Source organism: Syngnathus leptorhynchus, chromosome 21, assembly GCF_054491065.1.
Source record: "Syngnathus leptorhynchus isolate UIUO chromosome 21, UIUO_Slep, whole genome shotgun sequence".
Taxonomy (NCBI): Eukaryota; Metazoa; Chordata; class Actinopteri; order Syngnathiformes; family Syngnathidae; genus Syngnathus; species Syngnathus leptorhynchus.
Window position 1 is genome coordinate 4,021,427 of NC_141215.1, and position 21,218 is coordinate 4,042,644.

A 21,218-nucleotide genomic window follows, 5' to 3' on the forward strand; every position below is an offset into this window, starting at 1 on the left:
TAGCGGTGATGCGGAGAGTGCCTCGCCTTGTGTGAAGCCCCGCCTCCTTCCTCCCTGCAGGAATGTGACAGAATGTCAGAAAAAGTTGTGCAACAGCGAAGCACTTCAAAAGACGACTCGGACCATTAAGTCCATAAAGCCTCCGGGGCGACTGAGGGGGGGGGGGGGGGGGGGGGTTGAGGGGTGCTGACTCCAGCAAAGGACTTTTAGAGGCTAACGTGAGGCCCTGCGTTCCATTGAGACGAAACCTCGATCGATAATCGACGTGTTCAATGCAAACGAAGGTGGATAGGGTAAAAAAGATGATCAATATTTTACAGCCTTCAGCCAAGAGTTTCTCTTCAAGTGGTTCTGACACATAATAACTACATGTTGAGAGTCAATCAATAGAAGCGATTAAGGCATTAAGAAGCAAAGCGAGATCACCGCAGAATGCCAAGTACCGAAAAACCGGTATCAAAAATCAAACCTCTTAAAACCCTAACCCTAACCGATTGAGATCTCCGTGTCCTAAAAATCCCCAAAGAAATCAACCTGGAGGAACTCCAAGCGACCCACGTAGTCTCCTTTCCGACGACAGCAGCCGGAAAGGAACCTCGACAGTGCGAGATGAGTCAGCTCGCAAATTGCGGCGGCTGGAAAACAAGATTACGGCTGCCTGTAAACACAATGAGCGTATAAAAGATGAATGGGATGTCGGCGTGTAATTGTCAAAGGGAATTAAAAAGCGACGAACAAGCTGCGAGTGTGTGACAGACTTGTCAGGAAGAATGAGGTTGAACCGTATTGATTCCCATTTTCTTCTCCTTCCTTTGAATATTTAACAAAGCCGTAAGCACATTTGTTGCGCTTCATTAAGCAACGCTATCATGTTACATTTCCGCTAACGCTAGGAGGCTAATCTCCTTCCCTCCAATGTCACCGATAAGCTATCTCTTATCTTGTATCGCGACTTCCAAAACAGAATCAAACATATCCCCTCTCATTAGGATATCAGAGTCATCCGAAAGGCCATTTATCTCCTCTCAACCAGACCCGGCTAATTGAATCGAGTGCGATAGCAATCTGCTAGCCAGCGTGTCAGTGGATTAGCATGGCTTGTCACCAAGGTAACCCCAGAGCGGGGGAGGCGATCCCAAGTCGCTCGGCAAAGCATCCCTCTCTCAATATCCGCCCGATAGCGCTCGCTTCCTTCCCGGGGCCCGAGTGACAAGTCATCTCTCTCGATTCCTTCGTCGAGCAGGAAATGAGAGCAGATGCGCCAGCGGACTGTTTTTAGCTAACGTTATCTGACCCAAAAATCTAGAAATGTGATCAAAATGAAGAAAACTATAACTTGCTCTTTGTTCATTCTTCTTACGGCAATGGAGGTTTCAAACCTTCATCGTGAAGACAAATGAATTCATTTTTTCATATGATGCGGTCGGGTTTAGCGCTAACTCACAAAAAGATTTTAGCTAGTTAACGGTGTGATCTTTGCCCATCCTCTCTACCCTGACTGGCTTTTCCGTTCTCATGAACTCCAAAGCGTCTCAACTGCTTCTTCTCCCTGGAGCACCGTCTTCCATCTCCTCCTCTTTTTTTCAGAGAATTGCAACAGGCCAGAGATTGGAAGAAGTGCATCTCGAGAATGTCGTTAAAGGCCCAGCTAAGGTCATCTTTGATAAGTTGTCCCAAGGCATATTGAAAATTTACAACCTAGATCCCTAATTATAATTTTTTTGGGGGGGAATTTTCCGATATTTTGGTTGGTCCAAACCAACAGGCATCTCTCCTGTTGGCATCTGTTTAGTGGGTGTTTTATGGTTTTTATCTTATCTCCTTTAAAGCAGTCTCCGAATCATGATTTGCTTCCCGCTTTTTTTTTTAGCTGCGGGAGATGAGACAGAGCCGGAGAGATAAACGGGGAATCGCTCGGGGGAGATAGGACTCGTGTTTACGTTCGATCGCTGTACAGGCCGCTAATGGATTGCAGATATTTTAGTGAGACGGATCCCGAGCGGCTTTCCAGACATGCTACCTTTTGATAAAACGGAATAACTCAAAAGGTAGTCCTGACAAATAGGAAGTTTTCAGCCTTCAAGATGAAACCGTCACAAAAATACAACCAAGACTTCATTCCAGATCATCAGGATTCCTGAAGGTCTCAAATGAAACCTCTACGGATGCGGCGAACCGAAGCCACATCCTGGACCCGATGAGGGGAAATTGTACTTTAATTGCATTCAACCCTGACAAAGGCCGTCTATTTTGTGTTTGTTTATTTAGGTTGCCGTGCCGAGTGGAAGGAACTTTCGGAGTGATGTCAAGGGTCCGTGACGATGCGCATCAAAGGAAGTTAGCATTGTCAATTAGCGTAAATAACCCCAAAAAAACGACAAACTCGTATTTTGTCTGTTCACACTGCGCGACTCATCTAAGTGACATGTATTTCACGTCTATCATCATAACTTTTGTATCTCCTTTCACACACCTTGATGTCCTGAAGGTGTGTGTGTGCCAGTCGCACACATTCCGCAGCTGTCTTTGAAATACACCTCCAGACGTTTTCTCAGAAACGCTCCGAATGTCTTCTGAGACTTTTGGATGGGGAATCGAAGCTCATCAACTCAAGTTGCATCCCAGATTTTTTTTTTTTTTTTTCAAGCTCAAGCAGACACACTATGACATCACACAGTTGACAACTACAAATCACACAACAGTCTCTTAAATTGTTCTCTTTTCTAGCCACAGCCACACTTCTTTCCATTACTGACTGATGCAAAAAATCAAATAACATCAAATTATGATGAAGTCAACCAAGCCTTCTTTTTTGCAAACGTTAGCAGCAATAAAGCTATCTCGGTGCGCTTCCAATTTGCAGAGCTGTCTTTTCGGTCTAATTTGCTTTTACAACCTTCGTGTAAACGAACAGACCGGTTTTAGTTGCGTGCCGAGATGTCCAGACGAGACCTCGTGACCTCAAAGCGGAGCCAAAGCCACTAAAAGTGTCCCCCCTCAAGCTTCCAGATCTGAGATAAAATCAAGACACGGGCAACAAAGTAACAAGACAGGATCCGATAATGGCTTCTAACTCCTACCCGTAACCTTTGACCTCAACCATCATAGTTCGCCCCTTCCAGTCAATATTTTCCAAATAATTAATTTCTCTGGTCTGTATATATCGTGAATGTTTTGACTTTTTGTTTTTTTATGATACACACTCGTTGGAACGGCATGCGTTTGAATATATACAAAAAAAAAGGATTGCGCAACATCTGCTGAGCATGCATTGTACAGAGTGTGAGTGAAGCCAGATCTCCAAAGTTCTATTTGGTCATGCTCCGTCGCTCATTCTTTCAGCAATGTGGTACATTGCGGCCTTCCCTCGCTGTATATATTTCATTCAATGTTGATAATATTTCCGAAAAAAAAAAAAAACTGCGTCTCATCCAAGCTATTTTTCTATGCATCGTTACGACCAGAACGTTCTGACCTCCCACCGTGAGAACTACAACGGAATGACCCACTAAAACTCAAGTCCATGTGGGGGGAATTAAAATCCTGGCCTGTAGTTTTATGAGGTCCCAATTCAACACCTATGGGGCAGATTTAGTTGAGTGTTTATACTCTAAATAATAACTTTACTGCACTCTTGGTAGATTTGTTGGTCTAACTGAGTATTCCCCAAATATGGCGCTAAAAATCATTGTTTCGGCTTGAATCTGTACAACGAGAGACATTTCCAGAGTCCATCACAGACAGTTGAAGCTAAATTTAATTCAGCGGCGTTGACGAAAGACGGCCGTAATTCCGCGTGTCACTCAACGTCAACAAATATTTCAGCAGATTTCTTCGTAATTACAGCTCTCCTGACCTCCGTTTGAAACGACCGCACGTGTCAAGCGGCACCTCGGCTGTCCAACTTTGACGAAGTTAGCGAAGCACTTGACGCGGACGCCAACGCTCGCCGGATCTGGTGCCACTTCCAAGGAAAACTAATGCTCCCGGTCGGAATATTGGGCCAAAGTGTCCTGTGCTGAGGACAGACGGATTGCGGTAAATGAGGCGTAACTGCTGTTTCAGCTGGGAGGAATTGAAAACGGCGACGGAAAATATTTCCACTTTTCTGCCACCTTTTATATAAAAGTGACTCATCGAGGCTAAAACGTTCCACTGGCTTATCATCCGATGCTTATCACTTAAAACCTCGAAATATAAAGAAACACCTTCAAAGATTCGCTGGCCAAAAAAGCCAAATGACATTTTTAGAATCAAATTATTTTCGAACACACCTAAAACTGTTCATTCAACTCGAAAGATCATCAGTCTTCTTGCAACCTACTTTTTTAAGAGTGTGTGGCCACCGCCAACGTTCTCCAGATATCCGTCAACATGTGGAGTTTTTGTGGGTTGTGGGAATGGACCTCTCGACCCTTTCTTCCTCTCTCGAGTGTACCTTGGAAATGATTTATAGGATTGACCAGGACACAGTTTGCGAGTCCCGTGAGCGGGATTGAGAATACTTGCCAGGTAAAGTCCGGCAACTTTATGAAGGACACGGCGTAGGTGTGAGCAACCGACCGCAGTCAATTCCGAGTCACCCTACCCTGGCTGAGAATGGAACGATGGAATCGGGTCAATCTCTTCCTTCAGTATTCAAGCAGACTGTCCAAGTGAGACGTTTTATCTTTCCCACACTTTTAATACTCACAGCCCAATGGTAACCCCTCCCCCCCTCCCCCCCTCCCCCTCCTGTCGTGGTCTGGCCTATTGTATAACACTAACACCATATTGCTGCCTGTGCCAAAGGATTCTTACCCCCTAGACACTGTAACTTTAAGCCTCCCACCCAAAGACTAATGGACTATGTCAGGCTCGCGGAAATGAATATCAACCAATCTCGAAATCCGGGGAAGAAGAGGCGACGTTAGGTGCGTGATTAAATCTACTCAAAATGGTCGAATCGATAGGATGGAAGGATTTTAATCAAACGGTAGGTTTTAATTTTTCAATGATACGAACCTGCTCAAGACTTTGTCCAACTCACCCTCCCACAAGATTTTCTTGGCAGCATATTAGAACTCCACCCTCAGTTCACTTCCTTTCTTTGACTGCAACCTGCAGAGAAATATTTCTGTACCTAATGCCATTGACACCACCATTAAGATTTCTCCACTCCCAATTTTTCCTTCCCGGCCCTTCTGATTTCCTTCCCCCGTTGACCTCGCCGCCCCCCCCTGGAGCTTCCATTGAGCGTTTCCCACCACCGCCAGGCGAAAAGGAGGCAGCCAGATGCTAAGGGCGATTACGGCTTGAAACCTGAATGAGGTGCCTGCATCTGCTTTCAATCCGGAGGCGAGTTAACTCCTACCAATGCACACGGACTAAACGATTCAAGAAACAGCTTTCTTGCTACTACTTTCACGAGGCTTCTTATTTTTGAGAGTGCCGCAGGCTTCCCCCTAGGAATCCTGAATAAGGACAACAGAACAAAAACAAAGACTAGACGAGAAGAACCTTTCGTAGTTTGGGTCACATACCCAAGTCCAGATGACCCAGAATTGAATAAGTCGTACAATAAATGTCTTGATGGATGGATCAGAAGATGTCAAGGCTATGGTTAGTGTTGAAATGTCTTGAAATCAAATTTCAAATCCAGTCTATTGACACGCTATCAAAGAAAAGCAGAAACAGATGTTCGACATACTCTGGCAGATCGAAGGGCTTCATATTTCAGTTTTGAAAATGTCTGCAATGGGAAGTTACAAAGGACTCTTTGGTTTCATCTGTGGGCAGCTGACTTGAGTTGGACAAGCTATTGGTGTGAGGCCAGTCAGGATCTGAATTCTGGGAGATACAAGGAAACTCTTGTCGTCAATTTATAAGTGCGTTCACGTTAGTCCGGCTCCCATTAACTCATTCGCTACCATTGATGAGAAAAGACGTCAAAGGTGAATGAGATTCTGGACCGACACAAAAGAAGGTCGTCTTTCCTTTGGCAGGAATATTTTATAAGACAAGGAAATTTATTGTACATCAAATCCGTCGATGGAAGTATGAAACGGTACAAAGCCTTCCATGACAAGTCCAAGAGGTTGAACGAGAAAACAAAAGTGGCTCCAGAATACCTCACAGGATGTGCTGTCGAAAGCAAACTTTCAGATGACGCAAACATCAAACGCAATTAAACATCAGCCAGTAAATAAAGCCAAATTCCACACCTTTGCATTTGTGAAAACAAACTCAAAAACAGCAGAACTTCATTGGCCATGTGGAGAGGCCAAGGAAGGAACCCTCCAAGAGACTCTCAAGGGCTGGCAGCTCGTTTGATATTTTTTTATGGGCAAGGTTAATGTGCTGGAAAAGCAGAGGAAGCAATATAGCCATGTTGCATCTTTTGCTCTTCTTGTCCCCCCCCTCCTTAGTTCAAGAGACTGAAAATGTTCCACTCACAAACTTACAAGCCTTAACCACACACTGGGATATGTTTGAAACCACCCAGGAAGAGCCAAGGCCAAGATTGACGTGACTTCTTCTGATCCCAGAATTTGACTGGAAAGTCATTTCCTGTAGCGACAACTTTAGATCAAAAAAATTAAATATGATCGTATTTGTTGTTTGTGATGTGTCTAAATGTCATTTGAAAAAAGGGGGGTGGGTTAAGATGAGTATAAAAGTCGTGCGGGAAGAAGCTTTACATCGAAGCATTTGCATGCAAAAGCGGTTTTGTGTTCTATTTATTGGTCCGAAATTCCAAAGGGTTCAACTTTGAAACCAGAAAACCGACAACTTCACAGCTCCACGCAAAGCGCCGATAGATTAGGAACAGGATCAACCGGAGAGGGCAATGACAGAGAACAATTTGACAGATGGAGTGACAGAACTGGGCCAGGTATGTGTTGGTGCTTCTCGCAATCGGATCTGGTTCAAAAAAAGAACTTTGACAACGGAAGGGTAGATATGACAAATGTGTTGTACAGGTAAAGGTCACGAGAAAAAATATCAGGGAGTGGAAGAAAGTCACAAAGAAAATCTCGGGAAGGAATGCCGGCGATCGGAAAGAGATGGAGTAGGAAAAAAAATGCTAGAACGGTGAAATGAAGGGATTGAGAAAGGAATGAAGATAAGAAGACAGTGTTGATGGACATGAGTGAATAAATAAATAAAAGTGGAGACGAGAAAACCCGTCATTGAAAACAAATGAATATTCTCGTCAATTTATTTTTATTGTACGAATAGGTGGATGAGATTTTCCGGCAGCTCTCCCTTTAATCACTTCCAAGCACATTAATCAGCCCGATAAATAAAAAATGCAGTTTTAAGTCTCTTTTTGTCTTCATTAGAACCGCTGTGGTTGGACTGTAAACAATTCTGTGTGTTCTCGTTCCAAGATTTAAACACTGAGGTCACCACGCACGGGCCGAGAAATCAAATACCGTCTTTATGCTGGTAGTAAAAGCCTTGGAAAGGATAATATTTGGACCGATATTTCCCTCTTTTTAACCTACGGGGTCACAAGATGACTGATGTGGCCTTCTGATTGGCCGAAGGCAAAACCGGCGTGTCATCGGAGAGCCTTCTCTAATCTCGCCGGTTTGAAGTCCAACCAAAACGCCGCTCACTCCTTCCCCGTGATTTGTGTTCCAGATCCATCTTCCAACACAGACCACCCATGACATATTAAGTTCCCATCCTGCCCACCCCTCCTTCTTCTGGAGCGAGCCGCTGTTATTTCAGCAGTGTCAGAACCACTAAAACAGAAAAGGGGGGGGGGGTGGACCCAACCAAGCCAGAGGAGACAGAACGCTTTGAATGTTGGCATGATGGATTCAATAAATCTATCACGGGGTTGTTTTCTTTAAACAGTCATCCGTTGTCTGTTGCTTCAACTACCGTGCAAAATTTCTTGACACATAAATTGAATACCGCTCGAATCCATTCAATGGCATATGCAAATACTTAAAGCATTCCAATGGGGGCTAATAAATACCCATTAGACGGTAGGAATTCATTTTAAAGACGTTGCTTGAATAAATACTTGATTTGGCTACAGGGCTTTGGATTGGGTGATTTACGATTTGGTCTATACGAACATCTAATTGCTTGTCTGCTGAGAGTAAATTTGACAAAATCATTGAGTCTCTGCAGAATATATACAGTTGCGGGTCTGATTTATAGTTTACCATACATGTATAAGTCATATTTCATCAATATTATACCTCGCGGGATGTTTCAAAGTTACCCGCTTCGTTCGAACCATCATCCAGAGTCACAATCATTTTCCATCTGCTATCTGAAAAAGTGATGCAGCAGACTTTTGCATATACTTTCCGCCCTTGGGAGCTTACAAGAAATAATCAACAGGAAGCTTTGAAGTGAGTGGGTGAGTGCATCTTGCGAACATACTTTTTCGACTTAACGTTCCAGGAATGAGATTCGATGCCAAATGGAAAATCGCAACCTTTGGCATGGAAGACGGGAAAGTTGAAAAGTGCAGATTGATTAAATACCGGTAATAATTCTGACAGCGATGCAGAAGATCAACCCCCCCGATCAGGAGTGGTGGCACTCTCACTCCATTAAAGCAAAGTCAACTCAGATCCGCTCTTCATTCCGACTCGTCGTCGCGTAGCGCCAGAGGCTAGAGACTAATTTGAGCTGTCAGAGGGGAGAATACACCAGGAGGAGTCTACGTCAGCCCTTGTTCTCATCTCAGGAGCCTTTGACAAGCAAAACTCATACGAGGATTTAACAAGGATGCGTCCGAAGAATTCAGGTGGTGTACAAAAGCAACAAACACTCCTCGGAAAAAATGTAAACAGTCATTCAGGACCATCTGGTTTGCCGCCCCAAACGGGTTGTAGAAGTCATCAAAACAGGAAATGCACACTTGTCTATCGCCGGCATTTATTAAACACCCACCTGAAGGCACTTCTAGAATTCTAAGGGTCGAGCTGTCACTCAACATATAAGGATTGCGTAATCCAGCACACATTTGGATCTCATGTGACAGTTTAATTGCAACCCTCTTAGATGAACTGACTCGTCCTTTTCAGTTAGTTCAGGTGCACTTCTTCCCGAAGCCAACATTGCTACAACTTTTTCCGGTATATCTGTGAAATATATGAAACCCAAAAAACAGAAGGGGAAACCGTTTTCAAACTTGAGTGGAGCAATTCACCGGGGCCCGAAAGTCTCCGAGTCAGTCACGGCCATGCTGTGAGGATTTAGAAGCAAGCCAAAAGGGGAGTTCTGACCCAAGCTTTGATGTCTCCAGCCCACATTTCCTCCGAGTCACGAGTAATCTCTGCTGCTTTTGTTTGCTACCGGACGTCGAAAGGAAGAGGACGCATGGACCGGGCCAGATTGGGAACTCTGACAGCTTGTGACGCGGTGCTGCTCAAAGTACTTGGCGGGGATTTTTGAAAAGTGACCACGCCTCTTCTGCCAGAGCTTGAGAAAGCAAAACAAGGGAAAACACTCTCTGGGTCGATAGCAACCACGATTTAACCATATCGGGTATAAGTAAATAAACGATCCTAACGACACAGATACCGACAGGGCATCAGGGATGAGGTCATCCCGTCCTCACCAAAACAAACGTTGTGAGTCATCACCCATACCAGAGCCTGACATGCACCTGCTCAACCCAATATGAAAACCTCTTCTTTGTGTAAACCAACCTTGCAGATCCTGCTCTCCTCAGTTTCCGCCTTGGACTTTCCCTCAGGTGTCCTCGCAGATTGATACTCTGATTTGACGGACAGCTGGCAGGAGAGGGCCGGGACGCCCTCGCTCGCCTTGAGCTCCTGTTGCCGTGCCATGAAGCCTTGAGAGGCGGCGGCCCGGATAGCGCTCGGGATGGGGAGCGCGGTGTGTACCGGCTTCACCGTGGAGGGTTGCCTGAGCTTGGAGGCGACGCCAACTACCGGCATGGTATACTTGCCTCTGTTTCCAAAACAATAATAAAAGACTGGGACACGCCACGATGGATGATCAAGAAAACAAAACGAAAGTAAAAGAAAAAAAAAAAAGAAAAGGAGCAGTTGCCTCTCAGAGTGAGAGGAAAGCAACTGCGCTCACTCTGCAGCCCAGAGCGAGCAGGACGTAGAGAAACTGAGAAGGCTACTCCTTCTTCCTCCAATTCACCCCCTCCTCCTTCTCCTCCCACAAGCAACTCTCCACCCTCGCCTTCATCTCTCCCTTTCACACACACACACTGACTCAATCGCACTGTCAGCAGCGTACCGCAAAGTCGGCCGGAGAGGTTCAAGGGGACACGAACTCCTTCCGAGGCGGCGCTCTGGAAAACCACCTCACAGGCTGCGTTGTTTTTCTGAACACAACTGAATCTCACTTGATCTCACTAGGTTCTGGAAGTAGAATATACTGACTTTACACCCTGCTGCATCCAAGTCATATCACCGTCAAGAATCTCTGAGAAGACACTGGCCCCGATATGGACTTGGAGCAGTACGAGCTCCAACGTGTTTCCAATCATGCACCAGAGGCGATGGTGACAGGCCTAAAACAACAGGACAGCACGTAAATGAATGGCAGGCGTCCAACTCTGGCTCTCTGTAGAAACCGCCTGCGGTGCCGCAGGGACCGGGGCTGACTTGGCTGGCGTTCAACCACTCAGGACTCTGTCTGGAAAGCCGCCTTTGACGAGCTCCCATCACGGTGGGTCGCTCAGACGGGTTTCCGCCAATGTGAAGAAAACGATCGAGGCGTTAAAACGGATGCGGTTTGCCGAGAAGGAGTCGGATCAAGAAACCGTCTCGCTAACATAGCGCTGATTGTCTTTATTTAATACCGGGAGACCAGATCCAAAGTCAACACTAGCAAAGCAGATCTGAAGGTTTTCTTCTATCTCCGCAAAGCGTGAAGGACGAGTCAGCACCTTGGCCGTTACTACATTTTCTACACGTCACCGCCAACTGTGCCATAGTTGAAATATCAAATGTGGCTTCCAAGAACAAGCAGCGGGATACTCCTTGGGATATTTTTAGTGTTTGACAAAACAAAACGTGTCTATTTGCAGTTTTCCAGTCACCTCCTGGAATCAATAACATGGGCTTTATTATTTGTTCCACATGCTCGGGCGCGATACTACCCAAAGTTGATGTGTGCGGAAGTGGAGGGATGTTCAAATGAAAGATACCGACCCGGGGGTCACGTGACTCCAGCGCCGCCACTGAGAAAACAAACACTCCGGAGCGCTGGAGATAAGAGGGGGGTGGGGTCAAACACCTTCTGCCCTCCCAGCATGCAGAGGTGCTTAAACACATCCCCTATGGGAGAGGAGATAGATATACCGCCACCTGGGCCTGTCAACACGCTGAGCGCTATCAGCTAACCGCACGTCGGGCTACATGGAAACTAAAATAAACAGACCACAAAAAGTGGCGGGGGGGCCCTCTTCACTTTCATCGACTCGTGCCTCTCGTTCGAGATTCGAGCATTCCTGCACCTCACTCAACCTTTGGCTTCTCCACGGTAAACGGCCCGAGCGCTATGTAGAAACGGCGAATATCGAAGGGACCGCGCGAGTAGCTAGCTTAAGCCTCATTAATTTCCAATGTGCGGTAAGGCACACATGGCTTTTAACCTCCAACTCGCGGGTTGTAAATAGAGACGGCTTGTTTGTTTGCTCATGTGATAAACACATATTGCCGTCATCTGGGGTTCCTCGGACTCGCCCTCATTAGCGCAGGGCCTCGTTTTCGAATGTCAGATTTTTAACACCGCCGTCTGATTAAAGGGGACATGCTGAGAAGGGGAAAAAAAAAAAAAAACGCCTTCAGCCGTGGAAACTGGCGACGTGTCAACAGCCGCTTTGCGGACACGCATTCAAACGTACAGCTGGCTTCATCCACGACGCAACGTCTCATTATCTTGAACGTTTGCCGGCTTGTTAAGATTCCCCCGTAAACATGAAGCAGAAAGCTATAGCGTTCAACCGAGACAGCTGGAGGGGATCTGTGCTATGTTTTGATTTATGTGACATTGAGAAGGAGGAGGAGGAAGGCACGCTGCGGTACAGTCATCTAATTGTACATAGTGACCCGTCGAGTAACAACTATTCGGGGGCTTTCTGAAAAGGTCCAAGGAGCGAAGATCGGAATCGTGCGTGACAAGACAGTACCGACCGGTGGGAGTTCCTGTCCCAAACCGTGGCGGCTGTGCATCCTGTTGACTACAGACCCTTAAGCCCCGCCCCCTTCTCGCCTTTACCACCTGTTGACGCGTAAAAGCAAAGTCGAAGATGCGTCACAGATGTCAAGCAGCTTTTTCTCAGCTGTTTCATCAGATTGTTCTTTACTCCGACCGACTCAAATCAGGTGCCCCACATGAAGGCCTTTCCTAGGGACAAAACCCGATCTGTAATTAGACAAAAAGAGTATCGTGACATTGTGTTCTGGACTCGTTTATTCACTTTTTTTTTTTACATCCGTGCCCCGATCGTTTCCGTAAGTACAGGCAAGACTCATATTTGCATGATTGTAAGCGGTACCGCAATGTGATTAAAGGCTTACAATGACTTTGAAAGCCATACCCCTGAGTGACCGAGGCTTTATTTTGGTCTTGTACCGAAGGAAGTGAATCAAAACGAGGGGAGGAAAGGGCGAATTCCAAAGCTGCCAAAAAAGTGTCTAATCCCTTCCTACTTCCTATTTGGCTCACTGCCTCCGGACAAGTGGGCCGTGTGAGAATCTAATTGCTTGATTTTGTTTTCAGCTAGATCGAATCCAATCTCAGGATGGGAGTACCTTAAGAATAAGTGGAAAGTTTAAAAAAATAAATAAATGGCAGCACAAAAGTACGAGAGCTTAGAGCATGAAGCTTGTAACTCCTGCTCGCGTCATTCTGATGAAAACTAAACAGGGCTGAGAGCGGCGACTGACGCCAACCCCCCCCCCTACCCCCCCCAGCACCGCCGCTCGCGCCTTGTCCAATTAAGGTCTTCTGCTCGTGCGCCGTGCCCGGGCCTGCCAAGTTCCAAACAGTCGGGTCAGGGGAGTTAATCTGTCTTTCAAGGGCCTGACGGGGTCCATTGTTTGGGATGCTGCCTGTCAATGACAGTGGGTGGGCACTGGCCCGTGGGCACGGGACTATAAAAGGCCTGGAGAAATCAGTTCCGAGCAACTCTACCCTCGTCACACCATTGTGTTTGGACCAACTGCTGTTCTGAGGACTTTCCAGCCGCTGCAGGAAAATCTGACAAATATGAGCCCTCTTTGACTTATAACTCATTCGCTACCATTGACGACTATAGACGTCAAAGCTCCATTTTAACCGGGCTGGTAGTGAATGAGTTAAGATAATGACTGAACTGCCAAAACTGTCCGGCAACAAAACTCCAGCACAAAAGTATAAAGTTTTTGGACGTTGGACTTTCTTTTCATATTCATCACAGGAACTGGAAGATTCCCGAGAAGGAAATACTTTCCCAGAGGTGACACTGGTTGCCAGCAAAAAAAAATCAAAAAAAAAATCAGGTGTTTTAGTGATCGCCATTAATAACAAATATCCACTGAAACTCTTCACTGCTCTTTTTTTACTGTCTGCCTGACTGGTTTGTTTCTACTTGCTACTACTTTGGATGGATTTCTTAGCAGATCATAACCTTTAATGGCTATCTAATGACAATGTGCACCGTCATTGGAAAGAAACCAGGAATTGCGGAGCATCAACAAAAGGACAAGTCATCGACTCTTCCCGTAAATCTAGAAGAAAAATTTGTCGGATTACCAATTTTAAGGGGAGACGTAAACAAAAGCCAGACTATTCAATGTTCTCTGAGTTTGGAGTCGTACGAGAGTAGAGTTTGCCTTTCGATCAACAAGCCCAGAAAGTCCATCAAAAAATGACATCCCCCCCTCGTTGAAAAAGCCGTAAAATATACAATCCAACCAGCTGGCGAGAGTTTCGCTTGACTGGCCGACTGTGAAATTGCCACAAACACGTTGATAGCATAAGCGGGGGGGAAACGAAAAAAAAAACTTGTGTGCCTCAATATCGTGGGCCAGGAATGTTAATTTCATAAACAACCTCCACTCCGGATTCTGCTGAAGGGGAGCAACTGCAAAACGACACACAGACAGACGACTGGAAGCCACCTTGCTTGGCAGCCATGATGGGACAGTGGGCCATTAAAGTTCTTTTGCTAAATCTAAGGAAATTCTTTGGCTGTCAACACCAGCCAGTCAGAAGACATCATTTTAACCTCTGCACGTTACGATAACATTTAATGGTCACATGATACAGCGAGTCCTCAATTTGACTATCCCTGTGGTCAAGTAACTCCATCCCGCTAGCGCACCACATCTAATGGGGAGTTGAGCGCGCCCAGTCTGACTTTGAATGGAGCACAGTTTGTTGGAAATGGAGAAAAATCTAATGCATTCCAAAAGACCTTTTGCACTGCAAAAAAAAAGTCCAAATCTAGAGAATAGAGGCTTTCTCTTGTGTTTTGTGTTGAGGTTTCAAAAAGTTCACGGGTCCATGTTCGTGGGTCTCACCTCAGTATAGGACCGTCACGATTGAATATTTCATCGATTATTCCATCGATTAATCGGATAATTATATACGTTTTTATTTGAATTAAAATTGATTTCCCACTATCAGTATTTTTTCTCTAAATATTTAGTGATTAAAGGACAACAGTTCAGCAGTATCGCACAAGATGGTAATCGATGGTCATTGTTCGAAAAAAGACGATTGTTTTTGATTAGCCACTAAAAATAAATCAGTCTGCTTTCATGACCGACTAGAGAAATCTGAATGATGACTTTCCAGATTTAAACAATTACCCAATTATTAAAATACACAATTCATTTAATAATTGATATGTTGTCGATGAATTAATTTTTATGATTTTTTTTTTTCCAATTGGGTGATTTTAAATTTGTGGATAAAAAAAGGATTCATTTAAATACGAATGTTGATGATCTGTTCATTCCAGATGGAGACAGTTTGATGATGATCAGACAGCAAATGGATTAGTCACAACTGGACGGCTTTTGGATTTATTAATATGGAGACATCATTATATATGTCATTTATCAAGCTGTGATTATACTCTTCACTCATTGTGGCTAAAGGGCAAAACAATTTCTTTCTCATCCAGTCGAGAGGGCCGTGTGTTGGGGAAGATGCCAGCTAATGAGCCAAAAACAAATTAGGCAGTCATTTCCCCCCTTCATTTGCATTTTTAGCACAAATATTCTAGCCGTTGTTTATTCTAGCAGTATAATTACTGCTGACTGAGCGAGAACGAGGCAAGCGACTGATGCCGTCCGTCTTCTTGAGATGATCGAAAGTCATAAATCGTTTTGCAGGAGTGAACGTGGCGGCGCCCGTGAGGTCCCTGACCCCGAATTCCTGGTTTGGAATTCATACTTTTGGTGGGAAGAACTTGATAGCATCAACTCAGAACCAATAAAGCTGTCGTTCCAAGAAAGGTCAAATGATCCGTCAGCGGCCGACTTGCCTTTGGGATCAATAACAGTTTGGACATCAATTTTTTCCTATCAGATGACTATAAATATTTTAATCATGCTAATACGGCTAATTTTAATCATTTTGTTTTTCCTTCGGATTGGTCAAGGCTGCATTGAAGTCACAGACTGTTGCACATCTGACAGGCCCTTTCAAAGTGATTTTTCTTGTTCTTTGGCTTGAAGCGGCACACTTTATTCTAAGTATCTTATAATAAGCAGTTGGCCGACTTGTATACGATTCTGATTATGGTGCTGGGGCGCTGCTCTGTGTTTTGCTGTTTATCCTGGCCTGCCTCGAGCGTGCCCCGTTGAAATAATGGTGAGCCGGTTAAGTAACGCAGCATGAGAAAGTTGAGCATTCCAACTCCCTCGCCCCTCCCCTTCTTGTTTTTTTCCCCCCCCCTTCAGTCCGCCTCTTCTTCTTCTGATGTACATTTTTGTATTTCATTTTTCAGCTGACAGCAATAATTACACGCTACAACTGTAACTTAAACTTCCATTCTGGTTTCTTACATCTGGAGATATATTTGAGCGGATTTAACTTGCTGAAAGTAATGGCAGAAATAAACAGTATGGTGGAGATAAGCAAACAAAGAAATACTTAACCACTTATATTGGAATTTATTCTGTTAAAATAAAAAAATAAAAAAACAATTCCCTGCTTTCACATGCCAGATTTGAGGTAGTATTAAAAAAAAAAAAAAAGTTTAAAAAGGTGTAAAAACTTTTTCAAGGCAAGGAGCAAATTAAAGTAAGCACAAGGAGGGAATGTGCAGGAGCGAGATATGATTCAGTATTAAGAAGGTAAAAGTGTAGAACTGCATAAAGTTCTCTCATTTGCACAGCCGATCGGGCGCAGGAGTTCTCTCACGCGCAATTTCACAGGAACACAGCGTGATATTAACACGGCACGGAAATGATTTTCCATGCCCCGGCAATTCCAAAAATAATACAATACGGTTCCCTTCTTTTTGAGGGAGAACCCAAGACGGGATATGGGAGGCCATATTGAGGCTGGAGACTTTGCTCTAATGAGGACAGGCGGGAATAGATAAAATTATCGAAGAAAAAAAAAATGCTTTCACTATGACAATGTACTTGTCAGCCTGAGCATCTGACAGTTCCTGGCCAAGTCGAACATCACCATGCTAGATCAACCTCCATACTGGCTCAGGGATTTTTTTTTTATTACTCTTTACTTCCCAGGAACGAGAAAACTAGTCATAATGACGTCATATCCCGTAGACGACAATTTTTTATTTTATGAACGAATTAAAAGGCAACAGGTCAGTCATAGCACATCAACGAAGGAAGTCGCATTGATAAACACCGAGAGGAGGCTAAGCGAGCAATCGACAGCTGCGAGGAGTCTTCCTAAACTTGGCAAGCGGCACACAAAGTCCTGCCAACCTTAATGAAAAGATGTGAAATGAAAAGGGCATTGTGGCAACAGAGCGAGAAAGCACACTCGTCCAAAGCAATCGCTCCTTTCATTCGGGACAAAAGGAGAGGTGAGTCACCTTTAAAAAGAAAATAAAATTAAAAAAAATCACAAAAATTAGAACCGCTTTACAGGACTGTATAATTTACCCAGAATACCTGCGGCCATGTCGTTATTATCTCCACAGGCGATTGGGATTGACGCCTAAGACTGAAAAAGGCTGACAGCGGCAAGCCATTCGTGGCGCGATAAAACACAAAAAAAGTTTCCCCAACCTTTTATGCAGCACACAGCTGTCGGGAGAACTTTCCTTCTTATCTGCAAGAGGCCTGATAACAAAAAAAATCAAAGAGCGACTCAAGGTTGAACTGTTGTTTCCTCACTTCCCCCTAAAGCCAGTTTCTCCGTCTTGCCATTCCCAGTGTTTTCTTTTTCTTTTGCGCAACAATAGAACTTTCATCTGGAAGGTTTCAAATCCTTTCCATCTCTCGTTTATTGATATTAGAGCCTTCGGATACAGGTCTGGGAAGTCCAGTTGGATTCCTTCATCAATCAAATCCGAGTCGTTCCCGCCGCAAAATATTAAGGCTCCATTATCTGCTATTAAACCGAGAGATGACGATGTAATCATCTCACTCCATTGTTTGAAAACATTCAAGGGCAGAAAATCATCAGGATGTCTTTCTGGACCATTACAGCTTTCCAAAACTGGATTCTGAGTTCCCGGTTCTGCCACGGTCTTACCCGTTTGGCGTTCAGGTCTTCCTTGGAATGCATGTTGGGGCTCCCGGCCGGTGTGACGGGGGCGCTGCGGCTACCGCCCAGCAACACGGAACGCACCGACGATAACCACTTCATGATGGAAACTGAATGCACAGCACTTACACGCCGACAACAATCCAACGGGCAACACTAATCTGAAAAGTCGACACACGGGTAGCCTAGTGACACACAATCCTTCCTCCCCCCTGCATCACTCTGCTGCCATCTGTCACTTTCCCCTTGTCACTCAATATCTCGCCCAATCGCTTGATCCAAGACGTGCGTAGCAAGACACGCACATGGTTATCGGACGGACCGAGGGATTGACGTCGGGGCGTTAATCCAAAATTTGCGTTTTGCACACAAGGGATGGATGACGTTGCCACCAGCGGATGACTCCCTAGGGGCGGGGCTTGGCGAGAGGTCGTCTGGAATTCAAAGTTACTTTTTCAGAGAGGGAAATGTGTCCCCTGGTCTGACATATGTGACGGACAGGCGCTCGCCCCCCCGTTGGTGTCTGTGTGACAGCGATGGGCACAGGGGGCCGCCCTTAATCTCTTAATCCCCGCTCTCAGTCCGGTCAGAAAGCAAAAGTGGTCCGACAGAAACAATTAGATTGCACATCTAAAATGTACATTTTCAACTGGATCTGAAGTGGTAGATTCAAAGTGACACCAAAACGGAAATCATCTGAAGAGGAAAGTCAGTTTGATGTCGTTTATTACTCGAGACAGACCGGCATTCAATTATAATCAACAAGTGAATCAAAGTGGACCACTTTAGCCTGCGGGCTAGCCTCGGGTCAAAAATATTTGACGTTGCCCGATGACATTTTGGGACATATTTATAGCTTGTACCAAGAATCAATTGGAATTAGTCTTCCATGGGATTGTACTAAAAAATAAATAAATGAATAAAAAAAACAAAATATATATATATATATATATATATATATATATACATATATATACACAAAAAATATTTGTTTTATTTATTTAATTAATTAATTAATAAATAGTTCTTTCATGATAATGGCCTCTGATGGCATGCCAATAAAAAGAAAAGTCGTTACGGTTTTTCGCATTCACATTTGAAAGATCATTTCAAGTATGGGATGTACTGTACTGCCCCCCCCCCCAAAAAAAAAATCAAGATGAGTCATTTTCTTTTTCCCACAGAACAAGTTCCCATCATCCGTCCATCTCTGTTCCTAACCGCTGTTGCAATCGTTTAACATTTAAGAGGAAACCGCCAATAAATGGCGAGGCAATAAATCTTTTTTACCGCCTCGTAACAAACGCAACATCCCGCATGGCAATCTATGAAAGTTTGCGTGGGGCGATGTATATCACTTCCAACGTGCCAATATTGACGAGCCAAACGTGCCGCCACCGCCGCCGCCGCCATGTAACGTGTGACCTTGACGAGCAAGAGGAAAGAACCGCTGGTGCGGTGGAGCGAAGCTTGGCCTCAGTTTTTAGATGGCCTCTCTCATCCGCTGCCAAAAAAGTTCCAAAGGCCCAACGGGACCTTGAGATGTTTTTGTAATATATTTTTGTTGGAATGAGACAGATGTAAACAATTATAGAGCTAAACGCTGGTGATCGTCGAGAGGAAAGCGCTCCCCTTCTGAATTCCCTCCAGAGTTTTGCCATTAATTGACACGTATGCAAAAAAAAAAAAAACCTTTGTGACTCCGCCTCCCACCAAAACGGATGGTCAGCAATCTCAAAATATCCCAAAATCAAGTTTGAATGTTCTATTGAGAGATCCACAATCCGGAGACAACAGACAACATAATTGTATTGGGTTTTTAACTTTCCCACCAACCTTTGAACTTTAACAAATGTTTTACTGGTAGCAGTTTCAACCAAAAACAGCTTGGCAGACTCAAAAAGTTGCACGATATAGTTTTAAACATGTGGTTGAGTGTCCTTTTGTGCATCTCCGAATTTTAATGGATTTTTAAGTGACTCTGGTGATTTTTGTGGGCACCCGAAAAACCTCAGTCGGAGCAAAAAAACCCGCTGGAGGAATTTACTGTAGGTGAATCATCATTTTTTTGGGCTTTTGATCATTGGAAGGGATTCCCCCTTTTTTGCCATTCGTGACTCTTTATACGGCAGGGCAATTGGCAATCAATCAATAAAGAACAAAAAAAAAAAAAAGTGACATCTGTTGCGGGTTTTGGTTAGCTAGCTCCGAGCTAACTGACTGTTTTTTTATTGAAACCATGAAAGGCTGAATTTGGTGTTGCGATGGAAAAAAAAAATGAAATTAAATAACATCATAAAAATGATTTCTAATCCACCGGTCACAAACAATCAGATTTGATGTCAGTGTTGCGCCAAGGCAACAAAAGGACATGAAAGCTGGATTTTTGTGATTTTTTTTTTTTTTAACTTAAGAACAGACGCTGTCATTAAGTACAGCGGCAGTGCCGAGAAGGAAGCCGATGTTGGTCTGACAGACCGCTGTCATGAGGTCACAAGACTAAACAAGGACAAACCGCGCACTGAAAACCATCCAACTACTGTTGGAAAAACATCTGTTGTTTTGCAACACTTTTTTTTTTTTTTTTTCATCTTGTTTGCTTTGAGGTGGTATTAAATTTGAGATCCCGAATGCAGAGGTCCGACCGGGCATTTTGGTTGCTTGCAGAAGATTCCCAGCTGCGGGTCGAAGCCGTCCGACCCGCACTGGAAAGGCTTTAAAGCGCCGTTTGCGGGGTCACGGCTGGGAAATCGGTAAGAGCCATGCCGATGGAGACGTTGCTCGGGTATTGTGGTTTCAATTTTCCACTTTTTTCCCACAATGTGCGTTTGCCTTTTTAGATTCTGCGTTTCAGCTGAGAGAGTCACTTTTTTTTTGGACTGAGTCTCAACAGGTCGGGCGGGGCTCTGGATCATCGAGTCTATGTTTAATCTATGAATACATATATGGAGGTTTATCTTCTTAATAATTACTCTGTATGCTGAAGGAGAATCCCCCCCAAAATAATAGCATGGCTCACAAAAAAGTTTCACAAAACCCGTCAAAAAACATACAAAAACCAAAGCAAGATTTCTTATAGGAAATAATGTAAATGCAATTAATCTGTTCCACGCACTCGGGTATATTAACAATAATAATATTCTGTACTATATAATATGAATAATTATTATTATTTACATACAAAACTATGTGTAAAATAAATAACTAATGAAGTGGGGAGTCATTTTATGAATTTTGTGAAAAGGGTTCAACTGATGTCACGGCAAATTCCACATTTTATGCAACTCAAAGTAATAACAAGCCTCACAGTGTGCTAAGATAAGTTTCACCAGACTTTTTAGACCACATGGTGTCTTATTTAGCAGTCACACTGGAACTATTAAGTGTTTGTTTATTGAGAGTGACTATTGAATAAGCCACCATCCAATCAAAATGTTTCAAAAGGCTTAAGTAAAAGGAATAGATAATTACAACAAGGACTGGACATAAAAGCTTTTAAATTTTGATTCACGGGCCGTGAAAATGTCAACAAA

The 21,218-nt window shown here is 44.2% G+C and overlaps 1 protein-coding gene across 3 annotated transcripts in view; it reads right to left on the reverse strand.

Annotated features, from left to right (window-relative positions):
* The window catches only part of nav3 (neuron navigator 3), a 57,795-nt gene extending 47,740 nt beyond the window's left edge, over positions 1-10,055 (reverse strand). Inside the window, exon 1 of one of the 3 annotated variants that reach the window (XM_085902509.1) lies at positions 9,666-10,055. In XM_085902509.1, coding sequence (XP_085758635.1) covers positions 9,666-9,917 — 252 coding nt within the window. In that variant the 5' untranslated portion in view covers positions 9,918-10,055. The remainder of the gene's footprint in view (positions 1-9,665) is intronic. The other 2 variants (XM_085902507.1, XM_085902508.1) reach the window with 2 other exon arrangements.
* Positions 10,056-21,218: the final 11,163 nt, after the last annotated feature.